The following is a 12,449-nucleotide window of genomic DNA, read 5'->3' as shown; positions in this document are numbered from 1 at the left end:
ACTCATTTATTGCGTTTACCAAAACTTGGTGGTAGGGCTTTGTGTAAGCCCGTCTGGGTAGATACCACCCACTCATCAGTTATTCTACCACCAAATAACGGTACTCAGTATTGTTGTGTTCCCGTTTGAAGGGTGAGTGAGCCAGTGTAACTACATGCACAAGGGACATAACATCTTAGTTCCCAAGGTTGGTGGCACATTGACGATGTAAGAAATAGTTAATATTTCTTACAGCGTCATTGTCTATGGGTGATGGTGACCACTTACCGTCAGGTGGCCTATATGCTCGTCCTTTACCAAAAAAAAAAAATGCTTTGATGTCGTTTTGTATCACAATGCTGTACTAGCTAACAAACACAACAACAACAGCCTGTAATTTCCCACTACTGGGCTAAAGGCCTCCTCTCCCTTTAAGGAGAAGGTTCGGAACATATTCCACCACGCTGTTCCAATGCGGGTTGGTGGAATACACATGTAGCAGAATTTCTATGAAATTTGTCACATGCAGGTTTCCTCAGGATGTTTTCCTTCACCGCTGAGCACGAGATGAATTATAAAGACAAATTAAGCACATGAATCAGCGGTGCTTGCCTGGGTTTGAACCCGCAATCATCGGTTAAGATGCATGCGTTCTAACCACTGGGCCATCTCTGCTCACTAGCTAAATTAAATTAAAATATTGGCTTATAATAGCAAATGTGTGCGATGTCTTACAATGCCTTTTAAAAATAAAGGGCAATGTTGCTTAAGACATTTTTAGCCATTATTTCCAATGAATCTGGTTTTTTTTATTAAAGTGTTCATACTAAAATCTAATTCATTACTGAGGCTATATCCGGGTCTAGCAAATAAACGATATTAGTGTTCATATTAATAGTGTCAGTGCATAAATAATGATAATTGTTAATAGCTTTAGTTTTCGTTGCTCGAGCTCTTAATGTAAATCAGAGAAACGTTATCAGGAATGTTTCCCATTTTGTAACCAATTAAAATGACACACTGATCTTTGCGTGGCTAAATAGTTTCGTACCAGTTGACATACATATTCAAAATAAATAAGGCCCAACTATATTTATCAGTGTTTTAAATCCTGGTCACACACATCACTTGATGTTAATAAAATCGTAAGTTTTCGTATCATATCATATAAAGCAATAAAATTGATATGAAAATAATTGTAATCCGCTGTTGACTATTATTGCTCTTTTATAATTAAAAACGGTTATTACTTCACTCGCTATAAAACCAACGTTATGATAAAGTATGTGAGTATATTTTTAATTGCGATTTATTGGGAAATACTTGGAATATGTTTTTAATATTTTATGAAAACACTTTTCCGTGTGTGGGTAGGAATTCCAACTGTCGATTTAATCAATTAACAGCAAATATATTTAGTACACAATATGTAATACTTAATAATATAAATATGTGTATTGTATGTTTTCTTATTTGAGCATTTTTCATGGCAAAATGCGACTGCAAGCGCATTATATTAGAAATATAATGTGGAATACATTATGAATGTTGATTTTGATGAAGAAGTTTGTGGAGTTTGAACCAACACAGGACTAGTAAATTTTCATGGTCTTGATTTTCGCTTATAATCTCGTGCTGCGAGGTGCATGTTATGAGAAACCTGTGTGAGTCGATTAAGTGCTTAAGAATACTTCAAATTGGCTGCTTCGGAGGAACCAAGACATTTGTCCAGCAAACAGATCTGTGATAAGACAACACTTTATTGGATAATTCGTTCTCTTTTCATTTCAGATATATCTGACGTGTGTATTATCAGTACAATTAATTAACTGTCATTTGTTACCACCAAAGCAACGACACTTAAAACCGTCTGGACCAACGGTGATACCGAAAAATCCAGTACTAGACTTAGCGAAAATGAAATTTCCAAACAAGGAGTTCTGTTATGAAATGGAAAAGAATTGGAAAGGATCCCTATTGTTGCCATGGTGGTTCCAACGTTGCTATGATTTAAAAGTCGAGAGAGTAAAAGAGTCGAGAAATAATAATTATTATCCGAAACACAAGGTCCTACTCGATAAGATTCAGTACTACAAAAGGAATGGTTTGTTACGACGGAATGCGAGGGCCCTGCCGACGCGAACAGCCAATTGGGCTAGAAAAGCCTAACTTTTTTTAATATTTTTATTAATAAATATTAAAATCTTGCCTTACGTTATTTCTAATCCAATAATCCAGCAGCAGCATAGAGCAGCGCAATGTACTATAGTGTCAAACAAAATGGTAAATTTTGTTCTTGCTTGTTTGTTCCTGCTATCCTCTGGTTCCGATTTCTTAGATTTCTTAAAGAGAGTGGAGGCCTTAGATTGGCAGTGAGATATTACCATTCTGTAACTTTACTTATTCATTATTAGAGGAATGGTTGGTAATGGTGTACTTATTAACAACCATTTTAAATGAAGACTAGTGAGTTTTTTCCGCTCACTTATATTATTTGGTGGTAGGGCTTTGTGCAAGCCCGCCTGGGTAGGTACCATCAGGTGGCCCATATACTCGTACGCCACCCTATACCATAAAAAAATTAATTCTTTGTTATATAATGACAATTTAGTAATTCGCAATCAAGAACGCTTTTTAATTTTCTCCCCATTTATGGCTTCAAAATGTGACTACAACTGTTTTTTGTATAAAGCCATCTCTTAAAACTACTGGGATCAAAATCGGCTTGCGTTATCAATATATAAGGTAAGTTGGCTATTATAGGGCTCGACCGTAAGCAAAATCTGCTTAGCCTCATGACTCATCATTGACTGATTCCGCACTTTGTAAATAAACCTTCAACAGGTATGTACACCGATTTTTGGGTACGGCCGAGAATCGAAGCCACTCCGAGGTCCTGGCTTCGATTCCCGGTCGAGTCAATGTAGATTATCATTAGTTTTCTATGTTGTCTTGGGACTGGGTGTTTGTGGTACCGTCGTTACTACAGATTTTCCATAACACAAGTGCTTGAGCTACTTACATTGGGATCAGAGTAATATATGTGATGTTGTCTCATATTTATTATTATTTGAATCGGCGAGCATGAACAAAGACGCATATTATTTCTATTATATTATATGTACCCATTAGATACTTGGCCTGGATAGCGTAATAATATTAGGTAAATCATCATCATCATAAAAGTCATTATTGACAGTGTTAGTCTTGCGCTATTTGTACAAAACCGTCTTAATGTCATTCATAATTAGTTATTTGAACTACTGATCTGTAAATACAATCACTCACTAGTAATGCGGCTTTAGTATTAAGATTATTGATAATTCAATTAAAGATATATATTTGACGTGAATGTAACATTTTCTCTAAATGTTCTAAAATTATAAAGACTTTTACAGATGATGATTAGTTATTTTATAACAATTAAAAGGTTATATAATCTTCAACACTCGACCCAAATCTGACCCCTGAATTGAAATATTCTTTTCCGTGGATATCCTCAATAACCAATTACAAATGAAACGTGAACTTATTTCCTGACATTTTATAATAGTAGTCGACTTCTTTATCAGCTCTGTTTTCTAAACACATTGTGTGTTTTTTTGAAACTTGCAAACCATAATACTAGTGATTTTCCTGTGCTATTATGAGCTAGACGCGATGAGATATTTAGAAATGGTAAGTTTTTAGTTTGACATTAACTAAATAACAGTGACTGTTAAAATTAAAGAGTCCAAAGTTTTCAAATTTTGTACACTTACGAAATTTAATTTAATATGAAAAAAAAAGCCGCCGAGTTTCTTTCGCCGGTTCTTCTCAGGTCAGGGTATTTTCTTTTCCGAGCCGATGGTATTGTTTCAATTAACCACCAAAAGAAAGTGTAATACATATATATTGAATAAAGCAATTTGAGTTTGAGTTTGAATATGGAAATACGGGTAGAGGACGACCAAAAAAACAATGAATGGATTGTGTGAAAGACGAAATGGTTAGAAAGAATTGTGAGACGACGTCCGACAGAGAGGTATAGAGACTCGATGACATCACAAATTATATTTTTTTATTATTTTTTGTTTGACTTTAAAACATTCCTAGAAGTGCATTATATATCCGTCCGGATTTATTATAACATATATATTATATTGGGATAAGGGAAGGAAGATGATACAAAATTTAATTTAATAAAAACAACAATTTGTTTCCAGGTGACGATAATTTTGCATCTCACGAGCATATCTGCGAAGCGATACAAGCACATATCTTCAGAAAGCATAGAAAATATATTGTACTATAAAGACTGTAATCATAAACAGAAACCAACGGAAAATACTGTATTAAGAGCACCGGCACAGCAGCAGGAGTGTAAGATGTGCTGCACGATGTGTTGCGGTGACCAATGCGTGGACAGCCAAAAAATGCCCCTGGGCAGGCAGATGCAAGGCCAAAACAACATACAATTCGAGCCCAAACCACCTCAACCGAATATAAAGCCCCTGAATAAAAAACAAAATAGAATGAAACCAATATCACCCCAAATGCCACAAGTCCCCGGGAGGAGAGGCTTAGGTTTTACGAAAGAAAACATAAAGGCTCTGATAGCCAAGGATGAAGATATAAGGAAGATTCTAAAGGATCTCGTGAGGGTTACGATGCAGAAGGTGGATCTGATGAATTTATTAAACGGGAAACAGAATGCAAAACAGAAGGAAGAGTCGTCGATTGATAGCAATTCTGAAAACGATTTGTAACGCATTTTACACTTTTAAATGTTTGCCTGTGATTTTGACGTTTCTCTTCAAAGATTTAGATTTGTAAACAGTGCTGTTACGGTTATAGCACAGCAACTGTCGCTATCAAATATTTTCTGTGGATTGATAAATGTTGCAGTCGATAAATCTGTATTATGGAGAATTATGCTATTGTATATTATTGTCCATAATACTGATTTCTATATATATATATATTTCAATCAATCAAATGATGGTTTGAATTTATTTCTACTAATTAATAAATAAATTACATTATTTATTAATATCATATTTATAGTATCTGATATTTGCAAATATATCAAAATCAAAATGAAACTTTAAAATAATAATAAATTGTAAAATATCTTAACATTAATCCATCCATTAATCCTACCTTATTTATAATACTACCAGAATTATTCTCGAAAAAATTCGTAACATAGCGTAGGAGCTCCGTAATTTTCGTTTTAAAGTTGAAATTTAATTTTCCGAGAAAAAATTTAAGTAGACAGACTTTGCGGAACAATTATCATGACTAATTCGAAACGCCGAGGGATCCAAAACGAAATCATGCAAATGTGGATTTTGAGACATAAATTTGAACCGTTTCTATATTTTAATTAAAATTATTGCTCACACACACATACATAATGGCGGTTATAGAACGACAACTAAATAGCATCGGCAAAATTCGTAAAACCGATCATATCCGAATTAAGTGCGCTATCCCAAATTGTCAATATTTATTTCTTATGTGAATATGATCTTTACACAAACACGTGTAATATCATATGACTAAATATATTCGTCAATTTGACACTTCGATTTACATGCACTTGCTTTCTCGGGTTGAAATGACGCGAAAATCTGTAGCGACAAATAGCATCAAATGGCGCGATAGGGAGCTATTTCTATTAGTTGAATAAATCGGCAGTAATCGGTTTTATTGAATTTGCCGATGCTACATCTAAGTTGTGTCGTATAGTACCAATGTTTTTGTATCATATTATCTTTTGTATGTGTACGTTAGAAACTATCGCTTAAATTTAATATGGTTTTTGTTAACGAATTGAGTTGTAGATACGATTAATGTTTTAGAGTAAATATAAATTATTAGTAAATGACATTAGTCGCTTTGCCGCCTTGCGCAAGGTAGCAGGCAGGAGCTGGATGCGAGTAGCCGGAGAAAGACCACAGTGGCGTGCACTGGGAGAGGCCTATGTCCAGCAGTGGACAAAAAGGGGCTGATGATGATAATATTATTCGAATCATAAGAAAGTATAATGCTAACTTAACAATAATCATTTCATTATATAATTTTGATAAGATGATTTATTCAAGCAGACTTTTACAAGGACTTTTGAATCGTCATTTCATAGTACTATTTTAAAAGTAAAGCTCGCACGAGTTCGGAATGTATATTCTGTCGATGAGATCCGACAAGAAACTCTAGTAATTGTTATTTTCCACCATTTGAAATACATTGTGATTGTTAAATATAGGTATATATAATATATCCCACTTGGAAGTCAACAAGTATTACCTTCATGCAATCATCTATATAATCTTTTGTTGAATAAAATGATTTTTTTTTAAATATTAATTAATGAATCGGCAAGTGAAAAATGTCTACGAGTCAGTGGCTTAGCTAGGCAAGGAAGGGCCCCGGTGCTTAGAAAAAGAATTGGGCCCTCACCCCCTCTAGATGGATAGGATCCCTCTTTAACTAATAATTACTCTTTAAAATTATAGATACCAAATAAAAAATCTTTTCGGGTCGTCTTTTTCTAGCTTCAGAAGCTTAAGGTTTAGTTTACAGGGCCCCCTGAACTCCGGGGCCCTGGTGTACTGCACCTCCTGGCCCTACGATAGCTTCGCCACTGTTACTAGTACTTTATACTAGTCTTTAAGAGATTTGTTTATACTTTCACATTTTTTAAGTTTATAGCTTAAAATCAGCCAAAGTTATGAAATTCAATGAAATCATGCTGATTACCTCAGGATGTTTTTTTAGTGCCGAGCATATGAAATATCAGTCGTGCCTGGTTAAAATTTAAATTTTTCAGCTGCTAGACTATCTTGGCTCTATTCTATATTAATATTCTTTCTCGTTTTGTTTTTAAAAGATAAATATTTAAATTTTACTTATACAATCGTATTTTAAGGTAGTTTATTTTGAATACTTTATTTATCTTCGCAAATATTTATGTATAGTCATAAAACATTGATTTAATAGGATAAGATTTATTATTCCAATAAGCGATTTTAATTCGTACAGTCATTATTTACGCTAGATTAATTTAAACGGACAAAAATCACGTTCTTATATTGAATTATAATGTACGATTAATGAAAATAAAACATGTACGATACGCGCAAACTCATAGTGGACAGCGGACTATCACCAAGATACAAAAGCTGGGTTGGAAGCTCTCCGTGATACTCTTTCTTATTCTAGAATTCGGAAATTACTTGGCGGGAAATAATTCAATACCCGAGAGGAAAAAATGACTTTCATGATTTTGCCCGGCAATATTTTCAAGGCCGTTGCATTAGCAAAGATGCATCGATTGCATGGATAGGTTGATTAATAGAGATAATAAATGTAGAGAATAATTACGTTAGCTTGTTTCATAAAAAAACGGCATTTTATACTGTAAAGATAATATATGTGAAGTAATATATATTATCTATCAAGTATAATCAATTATTTAATTCTTATGGTAATAAGAATGTTCTCCCTACTAGAAGTATGGGAAAAATTATAACGGTCACATTTTGCCTAATACTTTTCAAAAATTCAAATGCAATACTGGTCCAAATCGTTTGGCGAAACAAAAAAAAAAAAAAAACTCCTTTTCAGTGGTATGGCGGCCATTGGGAACTCTCGGAAAAGTATGGCCAGGTGATTTCGTGAATGGCTACTCGACGATAATTAGCTATCCAAAAATTAGCCTGGTACAAATGGTTGGATTGTTTTGTTATAATTAATGTATTTGCGTCGTTATGGCGGGCCGTAAGCCACACCCGAGAAGTATGGCATTTCGCTACCGCCTACTTCTTTTTTTTTTCGACTATCTGAAAATGCAAGCATTTTTTGTGGAACAAATCGTTCGACATTTTTCCGACGCGTTCGATAAAAGCCCACGCGATTGGGCCGCCGGTGCGAGCGCTATGACCATCTTTTTCCTTTTTGTCTTTACGTAATTAGACCCCTGAAGAACCGCAATACTGGTACAAATGAACAAATATTTTGTCATTATCATTTCCCGATCTATAAGTTCAACCACTTAAATTCACTTTTAAATTCGTACCTTTCTTCTGTACCCGTATTCCAGGTCGAAGGCAGTGAGTTGGCCATGTTATTACAAGTAATATTAATGTGCGTGACCACTTATGAAGATGACCTATTAAACAGTCTACCTTCCTGCTAAAAAGACTCTCAGGGACGTTGCAGATTCCTCGAAATAATTTATTCGTGTTGCAAACGCGACAGTTTGTGATATGTGTGATTTAAATTCGCACGAGGGGCTCATTATTTGTATTATACATCACGAAATTATGTCTTTATTTATAATATCGGAAGGCATTAAAATAGTTCCAAAGTCTATAAGCAGTGTAACTGAATATGTATCTCGTCTTGTATGATAGAACTACAGCCCTGATGGTTTGATGATGCTCTCTTATCTCGTCTTTGGAATTAATGATTGCCTCATCTATGCGTCTATCCCCACCCTTTTTATGACTCTCTATTTCTTTCTATTTAACATATGTGCCGTCGCCGCAAGGATGTGCCTCTGGGGCCCCCACGCAGCACACTCGTACAGGGTGTGGTACGCCGTGTCCACTGGCGCACCACACTCGTGGCAGGAGGGTGACTCCTCCCGCCGCGCTATCCCGTGCAGGTACTTACCGAAGCATCCGTGTCCGGTAAGTACCTGCGTCATTCTGTACGACAGTGTGCCGTGCTTCCTAGCGCCCTAGGCCATAGGCTAGAGCCCTGATCCGCCCGATCTCCGCTGACCCTAGACGGTCGCCGCGGTCCCTCGCCTCCACCCGGAACCGGTACACTTCCGCGAGCACCTCCGCCTGGAGCTCCCAGGGCGGATCGCCCGCGAGAAGTGTTGCCGCAGTCCACGACACCGTACGGTACCCTCTGATGCATCTCACCGCTATGACCCTCTGCGGCTTTTGCAGCAGGGCCCGATTAACATAAAATCAAATCTAGATAATATAAGAAAAATCTCTCTACGTCAGAAACTCGATTATAGTTACATAAATGGCTTCAGTTTTTCAAATAATTAAAATGCCTTTCTTAAAGAGTCTCCCACAACTACGTTTAAATTAAAACAGATTAAATTAAAAGCAAACTAGTCGGGAATACCTTTTGAACTGTTCTATAAATTAAGATACAATTTTCGTATTACTGAAACAAAAACTAATAAATATAATTATGTATGTACCGCGTTTTAAACAAACAACTTTTACCGACGGCTTTGCTTGCTTTGTATCAATATATAACTATTATTAACCCTTTCGTTTTTCGTATTTGTATTCTTAAATGATATTCTTGTTATATAAATACATATACAATAATTTTAGTTTATGATGTTTGTAAGAGACGCTTTTATGTTTTTGTAGAAGTTTGTATACTTACTCATTATGTGAAATAAGTAAGAAGTGCTTGAAAGATGTATAATATAATATAATTTTGAATATTTATAATGTCTACGAAGCCCGAATAAACCATTGGGTAGAATATAGATTGGAGTTAAATTCTAGGCAAGTGGCAATGTGTTTTCATTGCCTTAATTTTTGTTTATAATTCATCTTGTGCTCAGAGGTAATAGGAAGTGAGTTTGGAAAGGAAAATGTCTTCTGAGAATACATTAAAACCTATGTTAAAATGAATTTTTCGATGAAATTTTCTTACGTACAAATCGATTAAACCCTTTAAGTATTACAAATGTTATTAAGAAGAAATGAGGATATTATTGTGTGGTCATATTCATGAACCGCTACTTCTGTACAAGAATACAATCACTAGATGATAAAGAAAGTTAAACCATTGTTTTATCTATATTTTATAAAGAGCTTAAATTTGTTTGTTTTGCATGTAGGAGTTATTTAAAGAGGGAAAATTAGTTTTCACGTGTTTGTAAGTAATCTCCGAAATGACACAATTTAATAATTTTTCACTGGTAGTAAGTTACATTATTTCCGAGTACTATAGGGTATGAATTGCACTCATCTGAAGCCAGGGCGTATCACTAGTAGAACATAATTAAGTGTATGCACCAACACGAGTCCACTGTCTATTTAGTAACTTCCATAGTTTAATGGGACGGCTATCTTACACGATCGGAGAGAGATTACAAACAGCCAAATGCTTTACGTGCCATCCGCACCGTAGGAGACACTGAAACTTCCCGTTCATCGCTTTTACTGGGAGTTTCCTGCATAACTTTATGGACATGACCTTTATACAGCCTTATTTTCTAGCCATTACACGGACCAGACAGTGTATAACATCTAAACGATTTAAAGTCTTTATCTGATCGAGTGAGATGCGGGTCTAATGGGCGGTATTAATGGGAAATCTTTTTGAAACTATTTTATTAAAGTTACAATTTTCAAATGCAATCATGTCGTATATTTACTAATTATAACGAAATTATACCGAAATGAAAATTATTTGTAGAAATATATTAATAAAAAATATTAATATTACGGGATTACATAGATTATATAAAGGCTCGCAGGTAATACTAGTTGACTTCGAGGCAGGATTACGCTAACATAACTTTGTATTATAAAATGTTTAAAAAGAGTATCAAATGAGTTTTGCCGGTTCTCTTCGGTAGAATCTACATTCAAAATCTGTGGTAGCATCTCTTAATATAGTTTGTTAAATGACGATTCAAAAGTGCTTGTAAAAACCTTTTTTTTTTTTTTCGCTGGAAAAAAACGCTTTACGCGCTTCCCCCACGTGATGGAAGTGGGGGGGGGGTGTGTGGGACTCCCCAGTTTCCTGAACGCCGAGTGCACCCAGGATCACCGGGTTTACCCACTAAAAAACCAGCGGTACCCTCTCCGTCTTTCGGCGGGCGCCACGGGATCGCTTACGCATGCTACCGTGACGCCCTGACGGTCGACCCGCCTATGCTGGCCTCCAACACCTAGGGGGGATTCTCGGGGTGCTTGTAAAAACCTTCTTGAATAAAGTATATTTAGATTTTTTTAAATTTAAGTAAGATATTGCTGACGCCATTTTAAACTGCCAAAATCTCCTACACAAAATGGAACTAAAATTAGTGTACGTCTCGGTGTAAAATTTTATCCTATTATGGACACATGGCAAATTATCGGAAAATTTATAATGGACATTATAAATTAAAAAAAGAAAAAAAACATCTGTGTGTTTTTTCAGTCTTCAGACTTTTAGCATCAATAAGTACCTAATTCAATTGTAATAATTTCATAATTTTTTTATATTATTTATATAAGTGTTTGGGAAAATTTTATAAACACTAAAGAAATACAACATCTGTTTCTAGTTACGATTTGGTTCTATGAAATCTCGCACATAAAGGAATAGTACAATAGAATCTGAGATAGTAATTTGTAATCCTGGTGAAGAGCTGACAGATTATTTTCGCTTTGGAGGTAAGATTTATATTTTAAGTGGACAAGTGGCTATGTTCGTCTAACCTTTATTATACTATAATTATGTAGGTGTATAAGCTATGACCTAAGCCCACGTAAATAAAATAAAAATGCTGTTGAAATGTAGTAGTTGTAATTATACACACGCACACAAGCATAAAAATTGACAAGCTGCTTTGGAATTATGTCGTTTTATATACGTTGTTCCTTCCGTGGGTTGGGGTAATTTATTTTTTAATTTATTCACGAATGTACCTAATAAAATTAATCGTTATAATATATTTTGATCAAAGTATTTCGTGTTTTTATTCTATTTATAATATAAGAGAGAAAGAAAAAAAAATAGTAAATAGAAAATAGAAATAGTTTCCTATGAATAGAAAAATAAATAGTTTCCTATGTTGTCTTAGGTCTGGGTGTTTGTGGTGCCGCTTCTTACATTGGGATCAGATTAATGTGAACGATGTTGTCTCATATTTATTTATTTATTTATTTATGATCAAAGAAGAAGCTTTAAAATGGCAATCACGTTTTTCTCTGTGTCTCTGATCTGCTCAACGACTACATATATATTAATTAACTAACAGCTCTATTATGGGAACTCGTAACAGTGTTTAAACAGCGTTACTAGTATTTCTTTTCAATGAAACCTCTCTTCAAATATAAGGAATAGTAAAACTAAATGAACTAGCTTAAGTATTGGTTAATTAATTAAACGGAATTTATCATTACAAGTGTTAGCAGCTTTAAAAGTGCATTCCATGTGTTGGTTTCTTTTATTCTGTCATTAATTTAAAAAGTTTATACTATAACGTGCAATTAAATTATTTATTTAATCATATAATCACAAAATTAACATTAATACCATACATGAGCCGTACCCATTACAATCACTACATAGTATAAAACAAAGTCGCATCCCGTATGTCTGTCAATCCTCGTGTATGTTAAAATCTTTAAAATACTTAACGGATTTTGATACACTTTTTTAATAGATGGGCTGATTCACGAGGAACGTTTGTGTGTATGCATGCATGAATAATATAGAAGAGAAAC

General features: G+C 34.7%; 1 protein-coding gene across 1 annotated transcript; it reads left to right on the top strand.

The window, feature by feature from the left end:
• Nucleotides 1–3,615: 3,615 nt before the first annotated feature.
• Nucleotides 3,616–4,836, top strand: LOC124535426. The gene is made up of 2 exons (XM_047111638.1): nucleotides 3,616–3,657; nucleotides 4,185–4,836. Exons 1-2 carry the CDS (start codon nucleotides 3,640–3,642, stop codon nucleotides 4,725–4,727), a joined length of 561 nt encoding a protein of 186 aa, XP_046967594.1. The 5' UTR covers nucleotides 3,616–3,639; the 3' UTR covers nucleotides 4,728–4,836.
• Nucleotides 4,837–12,449: the final 7,613 nt, after the last annotated feature.

Source organism: Vanessa cardui, chromosome 14, assembly GCF_905220365.1.
Source record: "Vanessa cardui chromosome 14, ilVanCard2.1, whole genome shotgun sequence".
Taxonomy (NCBI): domain Eukaryota; kingdom Metazoa; phylum Arthropoda; class Insecta; order Lepidoptera; family Nymphalidae; genus Vanessa; species Vanessa cardui.
Note: the sequence above shows the minus strand (reverse complement) of the source record. Positions and strands in the feature narration are given on the sequence as shown.